General features: G+C 46.4%; 1 protein-coding gene across 4 annotated transcripts in view; it reads left to right on the top strand.

The window, feature by feature from the left end:
- The window catches only part of RBM44 (RNA binding motif protein 44), a 350,280-nt gene that overhangs the window by 227,758 nt on the left and 95,768 nt on the right, over positions 1-26,754 (top strand). For all 4 annotated transcript variants that reach the window (XM_040357500.1, XM_040357497.1, XM_040357498.1 and 1 more), the window contains exon 13: positions 6,440-6,513. In XM_040357500.1, coding sequence (XP_040213434.1) covers positions 6,440-6,513 — 74 coding nt within the window. The remainder of the gene's footprint in view (positions 1-6,439; positions 6,514-26,754) is intronic.

Below are 26,754 nucleotides of genomic sequence, written 5' to 3' on the forward strand. Positions count from 1 at the left end.
TGTTTTACTATGCATTGCACACAAGTAAAAAATTAAAAAACCGCAGAACCTCCGCTTTTAAGGTGCAGATTTCAGCTTTGACTGTTTTCTTTCAGCGACCCTTGGCATCCCACTCACTGGTGAGTACGTTTGTGCAAGGGGTTCGACATGTGGCTCCCCTGGTTCGCCCACCACTACCTCCGTGGGATTTGAACCTGATGCTCTCGGTGCTTCAGAAACCTCCTTTTGAGAACATCAGAGATTCCGTTCTTGACGCTCTCTCAGAAAGTTGCTAGTGGCCATTACGTCAGACGGGTCTCTGAGTTGGCGGCCGCATCTTGGAAGTCCCCCTACTTGGTCCTCCATAGAAATAAAGCGGTGCTACGCCCTCAGCCTTTGTTTCTTCCGAAGGTGGTATTGGCTTTTCATCTAAATGAGGACATTGTACTTCTATCCTTATGTCCTCGACCTTCACATCCCAAGGAGGCTGCGTTGCATTCCCTAGACGTGGTACGTGCTCTGCAGTTTTATCTGTCTGCTATGGTTCCGTTTCGGAGGTCAGACTCAGTATTCGTATCGGTGTCTGGTCCAAAGAAAGGCCTAGCGGTCTCGTCGGCCACCAATTCTCGGTGGATCAGACAGATCGTGATTCAGGCTTACGCCCTGAAAGGGCGGGTGCCTCCCTTTCCTGTCACGGCGCATTCCACCAGGGCAATTGGTGCTTCCTGGGCTTTCCGACATCAAGCGTCTGTCTCACAGGTGTGTAAGGCGGCGACTTGGTCGTCTGTTTACACTTTTCACAAAATTTTACAAGGTTGATGTAAATGAATCTTCGGGTGCCTGCTTTGGCTGCAAGCTTTTGCAGGCGGCTGTTTAAAGGTTGCATCTCCTCCGTTGAGGAGCTCTAATTTGTTGGGGTGAAGTTTGGTTTTTGATTGCTGTTCCCACCTCTAGTTTCTGACACTGCTTGGGGACGTCCTTACAATCAAGAGTATAAGGAAGCTGTGTCCGTCCATGGACTTCAGAGAAAAGGATTTTACGGTGAGTACATAAATCCTATTTTTTTTTTTTCACTAATGCAACTTAAAATGTAAAACTATTATGAGATACTCATTACATGCAAGATAGTTCAATTCGTGATTTGTCATAATTTTGATGATTATGGCTTACAGCTCATGAAAACCCCAAATCCACAATCTCATATAATTTGAATATTACATTCAATCAATAAAACAAGGATTGTAGATGGAACAATTTTTGACCTCTGAAAAGTAGAAGCATGCATATGTACTTGGTTTGGGCCCCTTTTGCAGCAATCCTGCCTCAATGCAGCGTGGCATGGAAGCTATCAGCCTGTGGCACCGTTGAGGTGTTATGGAAGACCAGGATACTTCAGTAGCGGCCTTCAGCTCTTCTGCATTGTTCGGTCTCATGTCTCATCTTTCTCTTGGCAATATCCCATAGATTTTCTATGGGGTTCAGGTCATGCAAGTTTGCTGGCCAATCAAGCACAATAATCCCACAATCATTGAACCAGGTTTTGGTGCTTTTGGCAGTGTGGGCAGTTGCCAAGTCCTGCTGGAAAATGAAGTCGGCATCCCCATAGAGCTCGTCTGCGGAAGGAAGCATGAAGTGCTCCAAAATCTCCTGGTAGACAGCTGCGTTGACTCTGGACATAATGAAGCACAGCGGACCAACACCAGCAGATGACATGGCTCCCCAAATCAACATGGATTGTGGAAAATTCACAGTGGACTTCAAGCATCTTGCTGTGTGTGCCTCTCCATTCTTCCTCCATACTCTGGGGCTTTGGTTTCCAAATGAGATGCAAAATTTGCTCTCATTAGAAAAGAGGACTTTAGACCACTGAGCAACAGACCAGGTCTGTTTTTCTTTAGCCCAGGTAAGACGTTTCTGATGTTTGTTGTTCAGGAGTGGCTTAACAAGAGGAATATGACATTTGAAGCCCATTTCCAGGATCCGTCTGTGTGTGGTGGCTCTTGATACACTGACTCCAGCCTCAGTCCACTCCTTGTGAAAGTCCCCAACTCTTTTGAATGGCCTTTTCCTGACAATTGGGGCCGAAACAACTGATCGATTATGAAATTAATCGATTACAATTTTCATAATCGATTAATCGGCCAGTAACATAATGGGGTTAAATAAAGTAATTGCGCAAAACATTCATATATAAACAATATGAAGACACATAAACATCAAAAAGTGCAAATAAAGGAGCTGAGTGATCAAATCTTAACTAAGATGGCGCTGGAAAAAAATAGTGTCAAAGTCCAAATGTGAAAGTGACAGGCTGCTGTGAATGGGTGTCCACTAATCCCAGAGGAAATGGAAACTCCACCAAAGACACCAGTCTGGTCTCCCAGAACTCTCACCTCAATGAGGAAAAAATAGAGCGGTCAATACATCAAACTCCACCTCACGGCAGTCTCCTCAATGTCTCCTGATACCAACGGGTGTGAACCTGATGGCTGAATGTAGTACCTGGAAGGTCTCAAGCCAGGGAAACAAGAGGGACAAAAGAGGGCCTCCAATGGTGTAGTATAAAGTAAAATAGGACATTTATTGAAAACAAGTTGCGCTTACATAAAAACAAGCATGTAAACAAACAGTGGCGTCCTCTGCGCCGTCTCAAGTCACTTTTGGTGTACATCTTGTCCTACGGCCAATCCCTACGCGTTACAAAAATGTCTCGTTTCTTCGTCTGGGGAACCTGATTGCCCGTGTTGTTGTAGACTTTGTGTATAGACAGGAAGTCAGTTAGCCGCCATTTTCTTGAAGCCTAGCTTCAGAATTGCTGGTGGCATAACAATCAAATAGGCTGGCAGATATTATAAAGTATTAGCAATATCAGACAAACATTGGGCATCAGATCGGGGCATTGGGAGAATCGTACAGGCATCACAATTTTTTTTAAGAAAAAACATTCCTCCTAGATGCATAACGAATTTCCCTATCTAATACACCATCATCTGAAACAGCCTCAGATATCTCCATCTAGCGTCTAAACTTGGGTAATACTGGTATCAAACTAATAAAAATTAGTCTTGATGGCTCTAACACTAGGGTTGGCCTGAATATATTGCCATCTAGTGGATATTAATAAGTATTACCAATACCTCACAGGTACAACTGAAGTTTGACCGAGAAATAAGAAAAAAATAGGAAAAAAGTGGGTAGACATCTCAAACTACCACCAATTATTTTATAGGAATATTAAAACCATTCTAAATTAATGATTTAAATAGATAAAAATATAATACAAAATAACCATAAAATGGAATATTTAAAATGTAAAAAATAGGACTGATGAGCCCATCGCTCTTGCTGTATGTAGTGTACAGCAGTATCAAAAACGGGGTCAACCATAAATATTCCTAGGTGATCGCACACCAAGATTGACGTGTCACATAACTTTGTAAACATGTGGCCAAATTGACTCATCAATACATGCTGATCACAAGAATATATCATCGAGAAACTAAATGAAGGTGGATAATAGACCGATAGTGATGCAATAAGCCTGCCTGTCTAGGGGTATTTCTTAAAAAAATAAATAAAAAGCAATTCAAGTCAAACTCTACATTCATACCCCCAGGTACAAGTGTCCTCATGGTATGTATCCATTTGGACTCCTTTTGGCTGATGGTTCTCACTTTGTGGCTGCCTCTCCATGATTTAACATATTTTTCTATTCCCCAAAACTGCAGATGGGTAAGGGTCCCTGTTGTGTACTAAATCAAAATGTCTGGAGACATTGTGCTTCGGGAAACCCTTTAAAATATTTTGAACTCTTTGACTCAAACCTTTAAAGCTCTTTTGGTCCTACCTACATATTGCAGATTGCAACTACATTGTAGGACATAGACAGCTCCTTCTGTGTGACATCCTAAGTCCCTAATCTCAAAGGACTCGCCAGTGTTGGTCGCCACAAATTCAGTTATTTTTTTCTGTGGTCTGTGTGACTTCCGACATGCAAGGCAATTTTTGCATGGGAAAAAACCTTTCCCTGTAAAGAGAAAATCCCACCTTCGGCAGGGGTTCCACCACTGATTTCACAATCAGATCTTTTAGTGTTGGTGCTCTTTTATAAGTGATCCGTGGTTGCTCTGGGAGGATGGTACATAGATCTTTATCATTCCATAAGATGTGCCAGTGTTTCTTGATAATTTTGGCTACATCTTTGTGTTGTGAATTCAAGTTCAGGATAAGGCAGGGGGCCTTTTGTTGTGTCACTCCAGGCTCTTTGTTTCGCAACATCCTAGTCCTATCCATCATACCCACATCTCTGATCTGTTCATTGATCCATGATTCCTCATAGCCCTTGACTTTGAATCTTGATCCATTTAGTTGGGCTTGTGTACTGTAATCTTCATCCTTTGTACAGGTACTCTTCATCCTCACTAACTGTCCCCTCAATGTTAAAAAGCCAAGGTTTAAAATGGCAGCTGTCCATAGAGAGGTAACTGTTCGTGTCTACGTTTTTAAAAAACGTCTTAGTGACTATCCTGTTACCTTCCAGGCTGATATTCAAATCAAGAAAATCTATAGATTTCTCCTCAATTTTCCACACCAGCTGTATGTTCTTCTCATTTGTATTTAATTTGTTGAGGAAATTTTCCAAAGCTTCCCTACTCCCATTCCAGATAATGATCAGATCATCTATGTACCTCTTGTATAGGGAGAGCTCCGCTGGGATATTCTCGTACACTATCTCCTCCCATTGGGCCATAAAGGCATTCGCAACACTGGGAGCAAATTTAGCTCCCATTGCGATCCAGATGGATTGCTTATAATAAGCTTGATCATACCAAAAGTAATTATACTTGAGGCATGTGTGGAGACATTTAATTGGGTACTTTCTTTGTTTGCATATGAGATTGCTATAATTCCTCAGGAGCCATTTAGTTGCAAAGCACGCATCGTGATGTTTCACTATCGTATACAACAATGTCACATCGGCTGTTGCAAGGAATGTTCTCCCTTCAAGTACAGATGTTGTACTTAACAGCTGTAAAATATGTTTTGTATCCTTGAGAAAAGCTTGCATTTTTTGGACAGCAGGTTGCATGAAGTGATCTATATACTGACCCAATCTCGAGGTCAGGGAATCAATCCCATTGACGATGGGTCTACCCAGGGGGGGGGGGGGGGGGTCTCTCTTGACTTATGTATTTTTGGGATGGTATATATTACAGGTTTCAGGGATCAGATATTTGGCTTCTTTCTTATTCAAGATTTCCTTCTTTACTCCCAGATTGATGAGTAGTTGTAATTCTTTCTTATACTTGATCGTTGGATTACCTAAGAGTTTGGTATAGGTGCTCTCATCCTGAGTTGAACAGACAACTACATCTTTGTATTGTTGTTTAGACTGTACGACCACCGCCCCCCCCCCCCTTTATCTGCCGGATGGCGTACGATATCTTCTCTCTGGGTTAGGAGCTTAATACCCTCCTTGATATGCACTGGATCACATCTTACTTTTAGTTTTAAAGCTTCCAGATCTTTCAAAACAAGTTTTTTGAACACATCAATGTGCTGATTGTTGGTCACTTGAGGGTTATAGACAGAGTTATTCCTCAAAGTGCTGTGCACAGGTAATGGTTGATCGTTCACTACATGGTGTTGTGACCTGAAGGAGTTGTTTAGAATGTATTTTTTGATATTGAGCTTTCTCACATTTTTGTATCCCAATATGTTTCAAATTTGTTAAGGTTCTTCATCGGTGCATGTTTTAGGCCTTTGTCTAGAACTGCCAATTCCTCAGCAGAGATAGGCCTTCCACTGAGATTTACAACATTCTCTCCAACTCTTGATGGTTTTCTGCACAACTGTCAGGTCAGCAGTCTTTCCCATGATTGTGATTCCTACTGAACCAGACTCAGACAATTTAAAGACTCGGGAACTCGGGGGTTTCACCTGTATTTGTATGGTGTCTTTGCGTTTTACAGAATTATATCCTTATTACTAGGGTTGTCCCGATACCGATACTAGTATCGGTATCGGGACCGATACCAAGTATTTGAGGGAGTACTTGTACTCACGCAAATGCTCCCGATGCCTGGCCGAATACTTTTTTTGTATTTATCAACATGTTCTATGAAAATTCTTTGAGTTTTTTACTACTGCGTGACAAGCAAATAAAACATTTTTATTCATTTTTACTCATTTTTATTCTTTTATAATGTCTTGAGTTAGAGTTCTTCATAATTCTAAAGAAAATATCCTTAGACTGTATTGTGGTTTGAAAACTGTCACATGACATTTAAAAAAAGTATCGGTATTCGGTTTCGGCGAGTACATGAAAAAAAGTATCGGTACTTGTACTCGGTCCTAAAAAAGTGGTATCGGGACAACCCTACTTATTACTAAGTACATAAGAAATAATGCTTATTAATAAGTTGTAACAACAAATTATCTTCTATTCAATACGATGTAGGTAGAGTTGAAGACTGCTTTTGAAAAATTCAACGTTTCTGATATTTTTCTTGTGGAATCATCTGTGACTTCCAGGTAAAGTATTACTAGCATTTATGCCTTTCTTGATTTTTAAAGATTTTAGACTGCTTCTCTCCTTGACTAATTATAAATAAGAGATTCTAATTTGAATAAGAAACTAAAAAACATAAGTTGTTACACCTTAAATTAGTTCTAATGGCAGGTTTTTATCTTAAAGTGGAATTCCACCCAAAAATTGAACTTTCACTTTTTGGAAACCCCCCCCCCCCCCCCCCCCAGGTGAAGGGGGGAGCAGATACCCGTGTAATACAGGTATTTGCTCCCACTCCCTGACATGGATCACTGCAGTGACCTATGTCATGTCCGGCGCCTACACTGTCCTCCCTGGGAAACTGGGAAACACACAGGTCCCAGAAGACAGCAGGGACCAGTGAGGACTCGTGCATGCGCAATAGGGAAGTGAATCACTTCCTGATTCCCTCATCGAGCATGGCGGCGGGGACAGCCGAGCGCTTGATTGGCTTGGCATGCTGACATCGCGGGCACCCTGGACAGGTAAGTGTCCATTTATTAAATCGGCAGCTGCAGTATTTGTATATTTTTAGACGGACCTCCGCTTTAATGCATTCTATGCATTAAGATTAAAAAAAAACTATGTATGCAACAGGCCCCCCCCCCCCCAATATTTACCCGAGCCTCATCTCGATTCAGCGATGTTGCATGAGAGCTTTGGAGGATTGGCCGAGACACAGCAGCAGGCAACATTGTCTTCCGCTACTGTCAAAGTCGGTGAGCCAATAAGGAGAGGCAAGCCGAGCTGTAGCTCAATGTCTGAATTGACACAGAGCAGTGACTTGGCTTGGGTGCCCCCATAGCAAGCCGATTGCTGTGGGGGTACTCAGCAAGAGGGAGGGGCCAGGAGCTCTGGCAATGAAGAGGAGGATCTGGGCTGCTCTGTGCAAAACCACTGCTGAGAGCAGCGACGTATAACATGTTTTGTTAGTTTTTTTGTTTAAAAATAACAGACTTTAATATCACTTTAACCACTTCCCGTCTGGCCTATATCAGAATGACGGCTGGGCGGTGGTTCAGTTATCCTGACTGGGCAACATATGATGTCCAGTAGGATAACAGCCGATGCGCGCATCGCGGCGATCAGTGGTGCGGCATGTTGGTCTGACACACTGCTACACCGATCTCGGTAAAGAGCCTCTGACGTGTTGCATAGAGGACACTCATGACATGCTGAGAGATAAAAGCTCTACATCCACAGCTGCCTTAGTCTAATATTGCATATTTGTATCTGAATGTAGTGTTATACTTATTACGGTTCGAACAAACGACAGATTAGACCTTGAGGTAATTTCACACTGGTACCTAAGTGTCCTCATCATTATTGGTTTTGTTTTGTATAGTGAAATGGAAAAAAATCGGTGCACATCCACAATGCCTGCCAGTGCCACCAGGGATACCCATCAATGCCACGTTTAGGTGCCCAGCAGTGCTGTCTATCAGTGCCCATCGGTGAAGGAGAAAGCTTACTTATTTTCAATATTTTATAACAAACAAAAAAAAAACAAAAAAACATTTTTTTTATTTTTCAAACATCATGGGACACTGAGTCAGGCGAATGTTCATTACCTACTGGGTTATACTTCATCATAATAAAACTATATACGCTGAGCTAAAGTGATATAAATAAGCAGTGTACAGTAAATAATTTATACTTAATCCGAAAATAAAATGAATATATATATATATATATATATATATATATATATATATATATACACAGTGCCTTGTGAAAGTTTTCGGCCCCCTTGAACTTTGCGACCTTTTGCCACATTTCAGGCTTCAAACATAGATATAAAACTGTAATTTTTTTTTGAAGAATCAACAAGTGGGACACAATCATGAAGTGGAACAAAATTTATTGGATATTTCAAACATTTTTAACAAATAAAAAACTGAAAAATTGGGCGTGCAAAATTATATAGCCCCCTTAAGTTAATACTTTGTAGCGCCACTTTTTGCTGTGATTACAGCTTTAAGTCGCTTGGGGTATGTCTCTATCAGTTTTGCACATCGAGAGACTGACGTTTTTGCCCATTCCTCCTTGTAAAACAACTCGAGCTCAGTGAGGTTGGATGGAGAGCGTTTGTGAACAGCAGTTTTCAGTTCTTTCCACAGATTCTCGATTGGATTCAGGTCTGGACTTTGACTTGGCCATTCTAACACCTGGATATGAAAAAAAAGGGGTAGTGCTGCACTGTGAATGGGGGGGATGGGGTAACGTGCAGAGGAAGTAGGCAAATCCTTATATATAGAAAAATCTGACTAGTAATCATAAATAGCAATAGTGAAGAATGATACTATTATACCATAACAAATAAATATCATCAAAAATAAACGTGCTACAGTGCAGCCAAGGCTAGCTGCCAACATGTGAAATAGTAGAGGGACAGTGCTGGTGTCATAAAGTGAAATACAATAATAACAAATGTTCTGATACACTATATAGTGTATAACGTGCAAAGTACAGCACCCAACGGTGACTATAATAAGCTAAAATAAATGTCCATGCAGCAGATAACTAAAAAATGAAGTCACGAGAAGTGACGAATACTCGTATGAGTGTAACATAGAGACCACCAAGAGGTACCGGAGGGGACGTCGGTTAACGCCCTGTCTTTTATATGTCTGTTTTTTATCACAACCATGTGAGTACCTAGTGTATTATTTTGTTTGAATATACCCTTTTTTTTTTAAATGATACTGCACTATTGGCACTTTTTATCTCCCTGGGTGTGAGTCACTGTCACTGTTTGGACGTGACTACCGAGAGGGAGCTACCTTTTCCAATTAGTCTATTTGGATGACACCTTATGTGGATATGACCAGAAGAGTGTACCTGGGTTTTCATGCTGTTACCTTACAGCAGTAAGGTAAGGGGACATCCACACTTACTCTGAAGAAAACACCATAAATCAACCTTTCTTCACGTCATTTTGGATTTTCTCTGCTGCTATTTTTTAGTTATCTGCTGCATGGACATTTATTTTAGCTTATTATAGTCACCGTTGGGTGCTGTACTTTGCACGTTATACACTATATAGTGTATCAGAACATTTGTTATTATTGTATTTCACTTTATGACACCAGCACTGTACTATTTCACATTTTGGCAGCTAGCCTTGGCTGCACTGTAGCACGTTTATTTTTCATGATATTTATTTGTTATGGTACAATAGTATCATTCTTCACTATTTGCTATTTATGATTACTAGTCAGATTTTTCTATATATAAGGATTTGCCTACTTCCTCTGCACTTTACCCCATCCCCCATTCACAGCGCAGCACTACCCCTTTATTTTGTTCCTGGTTTGATACGCCATTCAGTGCAGCAGCTGTATTCCTCCCCTTTTTCCCCTTCCCCCATTCTCGTGGTAAGCGTGGTAATATCCACCCTATAACACCTGGATATGTTTATTTGTGAACCATTCCATTGTAGATTTTGCTTTATGTTTTGGATCATTGTCTTGTTGGAAGACAAATCTCCGTCCCAGTCTCAGGTCTTTTGCAGACTCCATCAGGTTTTCTTCCAGAATGGTCCTGTATTTGGCTCCATCCATCTTCCCATCAATTTTAACCATCTTCCCTTGTCTACAAGGTGGATGGCACGATTTGTTTTGGCTCTGAGTTCCAGGTCTATAGTCCCACAAACTGTTACAAAATTGAATCGAAGGGTTTGACCGGATCCATTTGACACAGGCTGTATGCTTAGATAAATGGTAACCGAACCTCGCAAAGAAGACCCTTGATCCTGCAAGGTTTTGCCTGTATGTGACTTTCGTGCGCTAGACCGCGTGGAGTGGAAATCCTGGACTCTACAGTGCTAAAGGCATTTCCTGCAGGGTGCTATACAGGTCCAAGGGAGTAGACCCTAAACATGAAAGGGTACCCAGTCCTTGATGGTCCTGAGTGACAGGAACCCACCGTGAAGGGGGAAGATTGGGCCCTTAGTTTCTAGATGGGCCTGGATTGGTAAGTGAAACCCCTTTATTATATTGTGGGGTGTCCCAGTAATTTGTTACAATCAGTCAAGCTAGTGGCTGGACACCTGTGTGCGATGACCATACGGGGGAGTTTTTGGCTAGCTGTGGGTGTTTGCAATGTACTTTTTTCTTTCTGCTTGTGTCTAGCTGGTTTTTTTTTTTTTTTTTTTACACCTTACCTGTATGATGCACGATTGTGCGTTTTTTTTCGGTTCACCATGGCAATCGTGCGTTCGCAAGTGCGCACCTGTATTTTGCAGTTGTTTGTTTGGCGGCCATGGCGCACGCAGCTTTGCCACACATGTGCAGTGGTCTTTATTTCGGGCGCACAAAGATTTGCATCATACGCAAATACAGTTACGCCTATTTGCCGGGACCTCGCAGGTGCGTGCGCACGCATAAAACATTCCGGCGCACACTCGGCTCCTTTAATCTTGGTAAGCCAAGCAGGTGGTGCTTCCAGAAGGCAGCTGTGGGGCACAGAGCAGGCTCTGAATAAACACTTACATTACTTACTCGGGTCACGTGAGTCACCCAGGTGTTGCTTGGCAGGCTAAAGTTGCTTAGCAGGATTGTTGCATAGGGGCTTGGTGAGCCCTGTTAAAGGGTCTCCCTTTTTTTTTTAAAGGGCGTTTTTATTCACCCAAGTACTCTTTGTGGCGCCTAATGTCTTCCAAAAAGAGGAGTGGGACTATCTGCAGGGAAAGGCACACCTATTTCATCAGCAGTTCCTGATGAACTTAGTCGTATCCCTAGTGTTGTATCCCTTGAAGGACCAGTGGCTTCCAGGCAATTTGAGCCTCTGCGCCTAGCTGGTATTGTGCCTACAGTCAATGCTGCTGCTTCACCCTTTAGTACTAAGGATGAACTGTCCTCGGCCCTAACTGGCTTAGAGCACAGGATAGCTGACATGATTGCCACCATCCTACAGGATAGCAGGAAGCGTAACAAATCCCCCTCCTTGGAGCCGTGGGGTTGCGAGCGTGCCGGCGCGCTCGCGACCCGGTCCAAAGCTTCAGGACCCGATTGCCGCCGGTGTCCCACGAACGGTCACCAGAGCTGAAGAACTGGGAGAGGTGTGTGTAAACACACCTTCCCCATTCTTCACAGTGGCAATGTCACTGATCGTCTGTTCCCTGATATAGGGAAAGGTGATCAGTGACGTCACACGTCCAGCCCCGCACCCTACAGTTAGAAACATATGAGGTCACACTTAGCCCCTACAGCGTCCCCTAGTGGTTAACTCCTAAACTGCAATTGTCATTTTCATAGTAATAAGTGTATTTTTATAGCCTTTTTCGCTGTGAAAATGGCAAAGGTCCGAAAAATACAATTTTATACTCACCGTAAAATCTTTCTCTGAGTTCATGGATGGACACAGCCTTAATCTTGACATAGTGGGAATAGCCTATCTATCTTTAGGAGTGACTAGGCAGAAGTGTTCAAAGCAGAACCTCCCCACCCAGGGTGCGGTCCCACTGACTATATCCCCTCAGCCTGCAGACAAAGAGGGGTGGGTGCTGTGTCCATCCATGAACTCAGAGAAAGATTTTACGGTGAGCATAAAATCCTATTTTCTCTTTGGTTCATGGATGGACACAGCCTTAATCTTGACATAGTGGGACGTCCCAAAGCAGTGTCAAAATGAGGGGTGGGAAGCCTAAAAATAAAACAGAGCTCAATTGAGGAGTTGTAACTCTAAACGGCCGCCTGCAAAACTTTGCGGCCAAAGAAGCATCCGAAGATGCACTCACATCAACTTGTAAAGTTTAGTGAAAGTGTGACCGGGCGACCAGGTCGCCGCCTTACATACCTGGGAAACAGACACTTGATGTCAGAAACCTCAAGAGGCACCATTGCCCTGGTCGAATGCATCGTGATAGGGAGGTGCCCGACCCTTTATGGCGTAAGCCTGATCAGAATCTGTCGGCTCCACCTCAAAATGGTGGCCGATGAGACCGCTGGGCCCTTCTTGGGACCAGCCACCAAAACAAACAGTGAGTCTGAACTCCGGAACGGAGCAGTAACAGACAAGTATCTCCTCGGAGCTCGGACAGTGTCCGAGGAATGCCACGTCGTCTCCCTAGGATTCGACGGCTGAGGACACAAGTATGGCAGTACAATGTCTTCCTTGAGATGGAAGGTCGAAATGACCTTAGGAAGAAAAAAGGCTGCGGATGCAGCACCAACTTATCCTTGTAGAAGATCAGATAGGGAGCCTTTCATAACAGGGCTGCCAGCTCAGAACCCGTCTTAACTGACATAACGGCCGCCAAGGGACTACTTTCTGAGAAAGTGTCAACAAGGGAACTTCCTAATGTTCTCGAACAGTGGTTCTGAGGCACCTAGAGGTCATGGCATTAAAGCCATTGACTGTAAAGCAGGATGACCTATGGGACCTTGCGACAGCAGGTCCTCTCGTAGTGGTAGACGCCAAGGTGCGTCTGCTATTCAAATCCCCACGGAGGTAGTAGAGGACGTACCGGAGGGGCCACATGCCGAACCCCCTGTACAAATGTTCTCACTAGAGAGTGAGTCGCCAGTGGTCGCTGAAAGAAAAACAGCCAGGGCAGATATCTGCCTCTTAAATCGCGCTTAAGCAAGCGATTTGGTCCACCCCGCGCTGTAAGAACAGCAGGACTCTGGACACTATATAAGTCTGTGGATTCCACTTAATTTCTTCGCAAAGGGCTAAGTAAGCTCTCCAAGTGCGATAATAAATCCCCCTAGAGGATAACTTCCTAGCCTTCCTCAAGGTAGGACTCACCGAATCCGACAGGCCCCGGTCTTAGTACCTGGCTTTCAATAGCCATGCCGTTAAGCCAGCGACTGTAAAGCAGGATGCAGTATGGGACCTTGTGACAGCCGGTCCTCTCTCAGCAGTAGACGCCAAGGGCATGTCTGCTACTAGCCGCACTAGATCGGCGTACCAAGGTCTTGACCTTGGCTACATACCTCAATACCTTCCGATTGAGTCGAGACGCCAGGAGATCTACGTCTAGAGTGCCCCTTCTAGGGCAAAGGAGCTGAAACACCTCCGGGTGCCGAGACCATTCTCCTTGGTCCAGCATCTGGCGACACAGGTAGTCCGCCGGCCAGTTTTCCACACCCGGAATGTACATGGCCGACAGTGCCGGTATGCTCCTTTCTGCCCCCCTTAGGATGTGAGCGACTTCTGACGCTGCAGCCAAGCTACTTGTTCCTCCTTGATGGGTGACATATGTCACCGCCATGGCGTTGTCCAAATGGATCCTGAATGGACGCCCTCGTAGCCTCTGAGACCATGTGGAGAGGCACAGCCTGATCGCCTGAAGTTACAGGACCTTTATCGGCAAATGGGAATCCTCTGGAGACCAACGACCCTGGGTCGACTGAATCCCCCAGACTCCCCCACCGGTAAGGCTGGCGTCCGTCGTGATGACTATCCAGTGAAAGGAAGGAACGACCTCCCGGACAGAAGTGCCGGTGAGGTCAGCCACCAACAAGAGAGGCCCTGACCAAGTGGCTCACCCTGATTAAGATAATCCAGGGATGAGGGGCGCTTGTCCCATCTGGACAGAATTTCCTTCTGTAGCACTCGCGTGAGATTGCGCTTATAGTACCGCATCGAAGGAGGCCACCCTGAGGCCCCCTCTGCATCCTCTCGTGGTTCTATAGGCCTTAGGAGAGGGTGATCGACCTTTGGAGAACCCCACTGTTGGGATTGATTCCCATCATACCAAGAATCCCGTGGATAGGGGTAGTGATAGTTCCCCTCTCCGAAGACGCAGTGACATCATCACGCTCCCACATGACCCCGGGCATTTCGCTTGTTTTGAAATTTTACATTTATGCCGGCTTTTTTATCTGTTCACTGGCTCGTTTTATAAACTTGCTCGTTTTTATTGCTGTAATGCACACAGCTTTACAATAAACATCCATTTTTGGAAAGGAGGTAATGCACATGTAGCCTATTTTTTCATATCCCCGATGATCCATGGACTGGTGACTAATCATTACCATCTCACGGGCTGTCCCAGAGGAGGATTCTGTGTGGAGATACCGAGGAGGCTGGAGGATCTACCTTAACCCCTGCAGAGGTTTATATCTGCAAATGTGAGTTTAGACCTTATATTTGAGGTCCAACATTCTGGTAAGGGTCCCCCCTTTACTACTCTGTGTTGCACGGGAGAAGATTGTATTGCTGTGGTGGTGGATGACAGTTTCACTCTACATCTGCAGACACTTGGTGTTCACCTGGAGCTTTCATTTTTCTCTCCTTGATTGGACTAATCATTGATCTGCATGTTTGATCATTTCTTACATGGATGCCATCTGATATTGTTGAACTTATTGGCCGTTTCACTTTGGGACACTTTGTTACACAATATTTTCTTGTTTTATAACCATATCTTTTTGTGTGCTTGCACTTAGATGTCCTATTGACTTGATTAGTGGTTATATCTTTACTAGCAGACGCTCTGCAGTATAGGCCAACTGCTGTCAAGCGGTTATTTATACATTTTTTTTCACTCATGTGATATTAATGTTTTTGTCATCATTTATGGTATCACTTAGCGCAACTATTATTTCTGTTTTTTGTCTGCAGGTCTGTTGAGTTTGCGAAACCAGGGACGTCTCAGTCCCTGAGCAGGCGCTTTTTTCGGCATGTGGTCTTTTACCCGCCGTACTGGGCGGACAAAAAAAAATGCTGGTGTGCGTTAAAGAAGGGCCCTTGCCTACGGCGTGGCTCCTTCCCCTTTTTGGACTGTGGTAGCAGTGTGCTCTACCTCCTGTAGCATCTTAAATTATGTCATCCAGGGGAGTTCCAAAATGTCTGTCGCCCTTAAAGGGCAAGTCCATCAGGGCTTTCTTGGAAGATTGGTTGGAGGACCGAATCCTAACCAAAGTAGACGGCGTAATGCCACCGCCTGACCTGAGCTCTGGCCAGCAGAGGAATAGTGACCAAGGCTGATTCAGAAATGAATTTTAGGCCTTGTACTAGTAGTTCAGCTAGGGCTACCTTGTTCGAGGAAGCCTGACGTGCTTGTAACCCATTGAGCAGCATCTTTGGCCCTTCCGTGCATGGCTTTCTAGCCCCCATTCTCCCACGCGCTGCTTCCACCTTGGCTACGAAGGCATCTAGGATTGCCGCCTAGCGTCCACCAATAAATCAGGTGCAGGAGCATCAATTGCCAGCTCAGGTGTCTCGGGGGGGGGGGGGGGGGGGAAGCGTCTGCTTCTGACGCCATGCTGTCCACACACCTGACACAGGGACTCCCAAACAAGTAACCCACCACTCCTGGCTGCAGCAGAGATGAGGGGTTCCACCCAGGAACCGTAATAGATGGTTTAGCTAGCAGAGCTGCTGCCTGCAGAATGTGTCTGTCGATCTGTGCTCTCCAAAGCTGGGATCGAAGGCTGTTTGTGGGGCTGCGATTTTGTCAGTCTTTCAGACTTCTCAGTCGCAGCGTGCATCTGTTCATCTGCCGTTCTTTTAAAAATGGTCTGATCCATGGTACAATGGCCGCTGATCTGACACTAGAGGCCAACAGGGCAGAAAACCACGGTAATGCAGCAGTCGGACCTCAGCAGAAATCGCCAGAAAAATGCAGCTTACAGAAGATGGCCGCCAGTGAGAAAAGAAATACAGCATGGACACCAACCTGGGCGTCGACAGCATGGAGCAAGACACACAGGAAAGCAATCTCTTATGCGGCTTTAAACATTGTGCAAGTAAAGAAATACAGCATGGACACACCAAACATGGCCGCCGACAGCATGGAGCAAGACGCACAGAAAAACAGAATCTCTTATGCAGCTTTATACATTGTGCAAGTAAAGAAATACAGCATGGACACACCAAACATGGCCGCCAACATCATGGAGCAAGACGCACAGAAAAACAGAATCTCTTATGCGGCTTTATACATCGTGCAAGTAAAGAAATACAGCATGGATACACCAAACATGGCCACCGACAGCATGGAGTAGGACACACAGGTAAACAGAATCTCTTATGCCGCTTATACACTGATTTAGTGACTTATGGATCCCCAAGTGAAGCTCCCCAGAGGAACCCCTGCCCAGCAGCTAGCACAGAGATCCTAGGAGAGGGGGAGGGGAGAAGGGGGATAAGGCCCTTTACTCACCTCTCCAAGGATGCCCAGCTTGGTCTTCTTGCTAAAGCAAGGTGGTAGCTACTTACCCTTCCTGTGTGTTTATGCTGGAAGCATCCTGGACCGTGCATCTTCCGCATGGTAGACGAGATGACTGTCGGCCAGGCTACTGCGACTCTGCCCTGTAGACCGGTCCTTATGCAAGCCCTGGAGCGTATAGCTCACCGGCCACCCGTAGAGCGACGGGCATGTCGTGGATGACCCAGCGCGCAGCTATGATCGGCACACGCTCAATGGCCGAAACTGGGAAGAATACAAGGATCTGGGATCCAGCCTGTCGGCAGTTGATCGAAGCACATCTACCGCATGGTAACGGAAGTGGCTGTCGGCCAGGCTACTGCGACTCGGCCCTGTAGCCCAGTCCGATGCAAGCCCTGGAACGTATAGCTCCCCGGCCACCCGTAGAGCCACGGGTATGTCGCGGACGACCCAGCGCGCAGCTATGGTCGGCACACGCTCGATGGCCGAAATTAGGAAGAATACAAGGATCTGGGATCCAGCCTGTCACCCAGTCGGCAGTTGATTGAAGTTCGCAGGAAAAATAAAAAATCCAACAAATGAATCCAAACTAAAAGCCTCCAAGCCATGGGCCTGAAGGTAACCATGTCTTCTTTTTAGACTAGGCAGAAAAAACTGAATTGCTTGGTGCAGGCTGAGGGTATATAGTCGGTGGGACCGCACCCTGGGCGGGGCGTTTCTGCTTTGAAGTTAACACTTCTGCCTAGTCACTCCTAAAGATAGGCTATTTCCACTATGTCAAGATAAAGGCTGTGTTCATCCATGAACGAAAGAGAAAATGTGTCAAAATTGTCCAATGTGTCTGCCATAATGTCACAATCACAAAAAAAAATGCTGATCGTCGCCATTGGTAGTAAAAAAAAAAATTCATAAAAATGCAATAAAACTATCCCCTATTTTGTAAACGCTCTAAATTTTGCGCAAACCAATTGATAAACGCTTATTGCGATTTTTATTTTATTTTTTTACCAAAAATAGGTAGACGAATGCATATCGGCCTAAACTGAGGGGGACATTTTTTTTATATATATATATTTTTGGGGGATATTATAGCAAAAAGTAAAAAATATTGAATTTTTCAATCCTTTAAAAAGAAACGTATTACTTCAAGCACTACATCATCTAGTGCAGTGGTTCTCAACCTGGGGGTCGGGACCCCCTCGGGGGTCGAATGACGATTTGCCAGGGGTCCCCAAATCCTGGGCTGTTCCTGAAGCCCGCACTGCTCTCCCAGCCTTTTTGGTGGCCGCCCAGCAGGGCTGTCCCTGGAGGGATGGGGGGAAGAAACAAATTAGGATAGAGAGAGATAAAAGGGAAGGGGTCCCCACAACTTGGGAAATTTTATCAAGGGGTCACGGCACTAGGAAGGTTGAGAACCACTGATCTAGTGCATCAAAGAGTAATTGTAGAGGTTCCGATACTTGAAAGGGGCACAGGGTTTTACTCAAAACTGTTTACGGTTCAGAAACCAAACAGGGACACCTGGCCCATTTTTGACCTAAGATCCCTGAACAAGTATATAACGATAAAGTCCTTTCGGATGGAATCTGTCCGACAGCTCAGTAGTAACCTCACTCGAGAGGGGGGTATTTTAGCCTCCATCGATATAAGACATGTATTTTACACATACCTATTTTTCAGCCTCACCAGAGGCTCCTATGTTTTGCAGTAGAGGAACGTAATTTTCAGTTCGTGGCTCTACCCTCCGGGCTGGCTACAGCTCCCCGGGTATTCACACAGGTCCTAACACCAGTACTGGGCCTTTTAAGGGCACAAGGGATTTTGGTGCTCGGGTACCTGGATTACCTCCTGCTCAGAGATCACTCAATTCAGATTTTAGAACAGAGCATAATAATATACACAGTGCGGCATTTAAAAAGCTTAGGCTGGATCGTAAATTACGAAAAGTTAACCTTGAGACCATCTCAAAATTTTAAATATCTAGGTCTGATCCTAAATACAGTCCAAGCAAGAGTATTCTTGTCACTCGTAAGGATCTGTGCCCTAAAAGATCAGGTGCATCAGATAAGACGCACCAGACAACCCTCCAGTATACTCTGTAGAAGTCTTTTAGGGAGGATGGTATCGTATAGTGCCATATGCCCAGTTCAGTTCCAGACTCTTACAAGACATGGGGCTTGGAACAGGGGAAGAAAAGCTCTGGATTATCCAATGTGCTTATCCCCTCAGGCATGCTTAAGCCTAAATTGGTGGCTGCTGGATCAGAACCTGCAAAAGGAAAAATCCTTTATCCCAGTAAATTGGAGAGTACCGACTATTGATGCCAGTCTCTCAGGCTGGGGAGCGACCATAGACTGGCTCTCAGCCCAAAGAAGTGTCAGTGGCCTATATAAACCACCAAGTGGTTTATATAGGCAGTGGCCTATATAAACCACCAAGGCGGTACCAGGAGCCCACATTTTGTCAAATTTTTGGGACCATTGTCATTTTCACAGCAAAAAGTGCTATAAAAATGCATTTACTGTGAAAATGACAGTTGCAGTTTAGGAGTTAATCACTAGGGGGCGTTGTAGGGGTTGTGTGACCTCATATGTGTTTCTAACTGTAGGGGGCGGGGCTGGATGTGTGATGTCATTGATCTTCTTTCCCTATATCAGGGAACAGACGATCAATGACACTGCCACTGTGAAGAACGGGGAAGGTGTGTTTACACTCGCCTCTCCCCATTCTTCAGCTACTGTGACCGATCGTGGGACACCGGGGGCGATCTGGTGCCGCGGACCGGCTGGGCACTTAAAGGGGACGTACCTGTGCCCAGCCGTGCCATCCATTCTGCCGATGTATATGTACAGGAAGCGGTCATTAAGTGGTTAAAATCCTCTGGGGTGGTATGCCCCGCAACTCCAGCCTGTAACCGCGAGATATAACTAAGGTGACTCATTCGTCCTGAATGGTTGTTTTTTCAAATGTCCAGCAACCTTCCCCCACTCAATGGAGTGGGGGCGTCCCTTCAAAAGGAGGGCTTGGTGCTGGGTTTAGAAGAATTTTGGACCCAGGGCTTTTTCTCGCCCTGGCCCTAGTGCCCTGTTGGCGGCGGAACCGCCCTGACGCTGAGACATTTGAGGAAACAGTCCCTGTTTTAAACTAGGGACGTCTGGTGCTTTTTTTCACAGGAAGTAGAGAACGCTTTCCTCCGGAAATCTTTTCGATATATTTATCCAAATGATCACCGAATAAATGTTCCCCATGAAAAGGGAAACCTGCCAATAACTTTTTACAAGGAAGCTCGGCTGACCAGTTTTTAAGCCATAAAAGTATGCGCATATGTACAGACATGAGAGCCAAACAAGATACCTGCTGTATTGAATCCTTTAAAGCATCAATAGCAAAACACGGCGCTCAAGGAATATTTGTCTAATTTTCAGGCAGATCGTCCTCTAGGTTAAGCCTATTTGTGGGAACAAAATGATAAAAATTTTGTTTGGGTACAGTGTAGCATGGCTGCACAATTGTCATTCAAATTGTAACAGCACTGAAAGCTGAACATTGGCATGGGCAGGAAGGGGGTGTAAGTGCCTAGTATTGAAGTGTTTAAAAGTGTATGTATAGTCAAGACTTTTTTTTAATAGTTTTTTGGATAGAGTATGAAAGGGATAAAACCTTTATCGGGGGGCGTGGCCTGGACATGGCTGAGTGAGGCTGCTTACCATGTGAGCTCCCGGCATGAACTCCACTACACGTTACGGGACTAGAGCAGCAACGAGGGGGACTCCAGCTGGAAAAATTTAGGGCGAAATTCAAAAATACTTTAAGACTCTGCAGGAGGTTTCCCCCAGACCGGGCCTACCTGAGCCACGAGGCCCCACACGTGGAGCCGCAGAGGACTCAGTCACAGCTACCGGGCCCCAGTAGATCAGAGGACTGGTTCACATTTACCCAGGAGCCGCCGGAAGATTCCCCCCCCTGGGAGAGATGTCTACCTCACAAGTGCCGGAACCCGCTGGCCTAGACCCGGACATCAAGGCCCTGCTTCAGGCCTTATCCACCAGAACGGACATCGAGGCCCTGATACTGAGGCTTGAGGAGACGCACAGAAGGGACATACAGGATAAGAAAAAGGAGACAACCGCTCGGGGAAACCAGAGAGCCACTATCCTTAGATCCGAACCATGGGTGCAGGCAATGCAATGATAATGCAAGCTTGAAGAAAGAAAGGCTAGGACAGCCGCACTCCAAAAAAATCCTGGTTTATTAAAAATTGGTCACAAAACATGCCACGGCCAAAAAACAGAAAAAGCTGACGTTTCGCACTATGACTCAGTGCTTATTCATAGCTGGCTTATAGGGACATACAGGAGGTGAGAGGAGAAGTCTCCACACTTACCGACCGGGTGGCTTCGGGTGAGGAGTCGTTGTCCTCCCTGTCGGACCGGGTGGCGGCACTGGAGCAATCCCGCGACCAGCGCCGTGAGGCGGCCATCACTTTACAGCTCCACTTGGTAGATGTGAAAGACAGAAGCCGCCGCAATAACCTGCGGCTCCGAGGTATACCCGAACCCGCAGATGCAGAGGATGATGGGGCCAAGGTGACCGGGATTTTCCGTGACGTTCTGGGAGACCCGGAGGCGGAGATTGTGCTGGACAGAGCGCTCTGGCCTAAGCCGACGGACCAGGACTGGCTGCGAGATGTGGTATGCCGCCTGCACCGCTATGGACAAAAGGAAGCCATCCTGCGCCGGGCCTGGGAGACATTGAAGTGGACGGGGCGCAGATACGAATCATGCCCGACCTCGCCAGAGCGGCCCTGCGCCGTAGGGCGATGTTGCGGCCTGTCTTGGATCTCGCCAGGCAAACGGGGCCCACATATCGCTGGGGATACCCGTTGGCGGTCACCTTTCGAAAGGATACAGATGCCTTTACACTGCAGACCGCATCGGACCTCCCGGCCCTCTTACGATTCCTGGGCTCCGATCCGATACAAGTACCGGAATGGCTCCAGTTCTTCCCTCGCCAGACCGGACATTCGTGTGCACCAGGGGAGGGGGCACCTCACTATGTCGCACACCCTCAAGCTGCAACGGACGTTACCGTTCCTTGGGGAACCGGGGGGACCCAGAACTTCCCCTTACTGTTTGAGGGGTGTCTGGAAGGGGGAGGGATATTCACCAGTTAAAAGAGGTGGGGGGGTTGGTCTTGGGGCTAGGTTGGCTCTCAGTTCCAGGGAGACGGGATGGGATCCCTGACCCCGAGTCAGCTACACCCTTAAGTCTCTCATTTGCACTTTCTGCACCGATTTGCCTTACTTAGTTCAATGTATTTAGAATGTTCTCTTTGCTGCCAGTTCTACTGTCATTGTTGGTTATAATGTATAATGCCGGTTTATGTTATGTTATTTCATACTGTACAGGTATTGGCCGGGATTGCGTGGGGAGGGTCGGGGGCTTGCTTCCTGTCCCTGTCTAGCTCATCTCCCCCCAATTAGGATTGCGCTCGATATCTGGGTGTATCCCAGAGAGTGCTTATAGCCAATTTGGGCTACCTTAGTAGAAGCCTCTTGGAGGCCCCGCCTGGAGCCTACCACTTGAGCTCTTTTCCTGTCTCTACCTGTCCTTCCCCCCCCCTCTTCTTCTTACTCCTTCTGCCCCCTTCTTCCCTTCCAACACCCCCCCCTGCCCCACTGCCCCCTACCGCTGTAGGGCCAAGTACATACCCCCTCACCTAGACCCATCCGTTCCCCCTCCCTCCCCTTCACTGCACGAGCATGGATATGCTTACGGTGATATCGTTTAATGTCAAGGGCCTTAATAACCCTTAAAAAAGGCGCATGCTACTGCAGGACATGCGGCGCATGAGAGCAGATGTAGTGCTCCTGCAGGAGACGCACTTCAAGGAATGTAACCTACCGCTCCTGAAAAACAGGTTCTACCCTACGACACACCACTCTCAATATACAGAGGCTAAGGCTAGGGGCGTGTCTATTCTTGTCTCTGCGAGGGTACCTTGGACACCCCTAGATGTTTTGACAGGGAGGGACGCTTCCTCTTTCTGAAAGGCAAGATAGGGTATAAGACGGTGATGTTTGCCAATCTCTATGCCCCCAATGTTCAACAGGACGTTTTCCTCAGGAAAATCCTGGTACAGCTTCGCGGAGGGACATCTGATATTAGGGGGTGACCTGAACGTATCCCTGATCCCGACTGAAGACACGTCCACCGGGAAGTCGTCCCTGACCCGGGACACGCGGAAGCGTATTGACGCTATTTTACACTCAATGCAACTGATAGACGCCTGGCGTCTCTTGCATCCTGGAGACAGGGACTACACTTTTTTCTCTAAACCCCACCAAACGTATTCAAGAATCGATTACTTCCTACTACCACACGGGCAACTAGATGCGATCCAAGACATTACTATTGGCTCGATCACGTGGTCTGACCATGCCCCGATCACCCTAAAGTACTCCATTTCTGACCTAAATGGGGGTCAGAAGCCAATGTGGCGACTTAATGAGGGTCTTTTACAGAATACCGAGGTCATGACTGACGTTATCAAGGAACTGGGACATTAATTTTCCACTAATAGTTCCACTGACAGTGACGTGGGGGTAGTGTGGGAGGCACATAAGGCGGTGATCCGGGGGGTGCTAATTAAGCACGTCTGAAGAAAGAACGCTCGGCACAATTGAACTCGCTCCTCACTAAGTTGCACGCGCTAGAAACCACACATAAAACAACCCCTAGCAGACAGATTGGCGCAGAACTAGATGTAGTTCGCTCACAGGTCACAGACCTTTTGCACTTCAGGGCCAAAGCGGCGCTTCGGACCTGTCAACGGTACACCTACGAATCGGGCAATAAATGTGGCAAATTGCTGGCTAACACACTACGCACCCGACAACTGGCCTCATATATTCCACATGTAATGTCCTCAAAGGGACAGAAGCAGTCCACTTCCCAGCAAATTTTCACATGAGTTTCGGCAGTTTTATAGCTCCCTGTACAACTTGGACAAACCCCCTCCTGCGCGGGACACGCTGCGAGAGTATATCTCCACGTCCTTAATGCCCTCCCTATCAACTGAGGCTCGGGACAGTCTGGAGGATCCTATCACACTACCAGAGATTCAGTCCGCGATAAAAAGCGCCAAACCGGGTAAAGCCCCAGGCCCCGATGGCCTTACCATAGCATACTATAAGTCAGTGCTGCCTTCGGTGGGTCAACATATGGTACGGTTGTTCAATGACTTAGGCTCGGGGAAATCCTTCCATGTCACCACACTACAGGCCCAAATATCCGTAATCCCGAAAGATGGTAAGGACCCAGCTCTCTGCAGTAGCTACCGTCCCATATCCCTCCTTAACACGGACCTCAAATTATTCACCAAAATCCTAGCATCTAGACTTCAGGGACACCTCCCACGTCTGATACACCTAGACCAGGTGGGCTTTGTGGAAGCCCGAGACAACACTATTAAAGTGCTCAATCTCCTGCACATGGCATCCTCCAGTAAGACACCTAGTCTGTTTGTGGGGACAGACGCCGAAAAGGCATTTGACCGGGTTGATTGGCAGTTCATGATGTCTACTCTGGAGTACATAGGTCTGGGTGATAAAATGAGGAACTGGGTAACAGCAGTATACAAAGGACTGACGGCAAGGGTTAGGGTCAATGGGGTACTGTCAGATCCATTCCCAATTACCAACGGGACGAGACAGGGGTGCCTTCTATCACCCCTCTTGTTTGCGCTGTCACTAGAGCCCTTCCTCTGCCATGTACGGCTGAACTCTGCCATAAAAGGTATACTCACCACGAAAGCGCACTACAAAGTCTCCGCCTATGCAGATGACCTGCTATTCACCCTCACAGACCCTGACACCTCCCTCCGGCCCTCTTCCGGGAGTTCGAAACCTATGGCAGGCTCTCCAATTTGAAAATCAATCTGACGAAGTCAGAGGCCATGGGCATAGGGATCCCACAACAACAGCTAGCCCAGCTGAAAACCGGGTTTAATCTGAAGTGGACGGAAGTCGCACTAAAATATCTGGGGACGTATATTCCCCTCCTCACTCACACAGCTATTTCGACTGAATTTTCCCCCCCTCCTGGAAGAGGTTCGGAGACTATTGTCTCAATGGTCCGGAATCCTACACTCCTGGGTGGGCAGGTGCAACATTTTAAAGATGACAATATTACCCAAATTCCTGTACCTCCTTCAGGCCCTCCCGATTCATATCCCAGGAGATTACTTTAAGCAGGTCCACTCCACGTTTACTCACTACCTCTGGGCGGGGAAACGGTCACGACTACACAGGGCAGTTCTCCCTCCCTAAACTACACGGTGGCCTGGCCCTACCGGACCTCCGGACTTGCTACCACGCAACACACCTGGTTAGACTAATTGACTGGTGTCGCCATGGACACAATAAACTTTGGACGCAGGTTGAACAGGGTCAGGTCGGGATCCCCCTACAACGCACCCCCTGGTGTCATACTGCGCTCCCTCCACTTGTTACGCGCCACCCACTGGTGGGGAACACGATTAAGGTGTGCGCGGGTCTTTATGTTCGGTTCTCTTTCCTCCCGGGACTCCCCTCTTAGACCTATCATCGGCCACCCACTCTTTGAACCGGGCTTACAGGATAGGATCTCTGATTATAGGTCCTCATGTATATTTTTACCTGTATACAAGGTCTATTGTCTCTACTGTTACTGTATGATGGTGGTCCGTGAGGACTGGCTTTTGACGATGAATAAAAAATAAACAAAAACCTTTATCGGGTTATTTTTTCAGGGCCTGTGCACAGTTGGAGAGATTTCCCTTAACTTTCAGTCCCGCGGATAAAGAAAGAAGTTGGAGAAACCTTTTGCCTTTACATAAACATTAACAATCGAACACTGGTTTTATGAGTAGTTTTTGATTAGAAAAACACTGTTCCTAGTCATACAGGACACGGTTTTTAATCATTGCGACTAAGTTATATGCAACTACCTTTTAGTGATTGGACACTAGTACGAAAGGTAAGGCTGTAAGGACATTCTTCCCTGTTTTTATGCGTCTGCTCATTGTTTCCTGACTTCCGCTTATTCCTGACCTCCAGTCTGATGCTTCAGTACCTCATTGCCTGCTCGTTGCTGACCTTGGCTATCCTGACTACACTTCTGTCTCTGGTTTGGCTTCATGTTACTTCTGAATGCCTGGCTGGCTGCCCCTTATTCCAGCTTCGTTGGACACGGTGTACTCCTGTCTCAAGCTTGCTGGGAACTCTGGAAAGCCATGCATCCAGAACCTCAAATCCCGCCAGAGTGCCCCTTTTAATCTCAGCTGATCTATCTTACATCGCCTTGGTTCCTAACCTGATGCTCTGCTGGACCCACTGAGTCTACGACTCCAGCCACTTATTCTGCAATCTGGCACTCGTGTTCCTTCTGTCTCTTGGCACCCTCTGTTCCACTCTGTAAGCCCTGGGCTGGAGTTTACTCTGCACTGTTGAAGTTCAGCATTCCGACCATGTAGGACAAACAGACCTAGTCATTGGACTATGCCATGCATATGACCCCCAAGGCCAGACTTTTCTTTGCAAGGTGGCTTTCCAACCTGGTGCTGAAGTTAGGAAATATTTTTTTTTTCCGCAGTCATGCAACGTTTTCATAATAAATGCCAGCTTGTTGCGCTTAGAAATATGGAGCAGGGTCGAAGAATGCTTGCCTTCCGATCAACATTCTGAGAATTGAATCTATTCCAATATCCCTTAACCCTTTCGCCGCCAGTGGGGGTATTAAACACAATTCGGGTGGCTGCAGCCACCCGGATTGTGTGTGAAACTGATGAGCAGTCTCCTGCCTTTGAGGTCCGATTGCTCTCACACATCGTTGGTACCGGCGCGCCCTTTTTGGCCCCTATGTGATGGGGGAAAAAAAGTTTTTGCAAAAAAATAGCAACACCCAAACACAACCCCGGACGTAAACGAATGCGTCGGGGTGCCTACGCATGAAAACGGCAGGGCACCGAATTGTGAAAACATTGATTGCGATACACCTGTTACATATTGCCGCGCATGCTGGAGTGAGAGCAATACTTCTAACATAAGACCTCCTCCGTAACA

The sequence above is a fragment of the Rana temporaria genome, chromosome 6 (genome assembly GCF_905171775.1).
Source record: "Rana temporaria chromosome 6, aRanTem1.1, whole genome shotgun sequence".
NCBI lineage: Eukaryota > Metazoa > Chordata > Amphibia > Anura > Ranidae > Rana > Rana temporaria.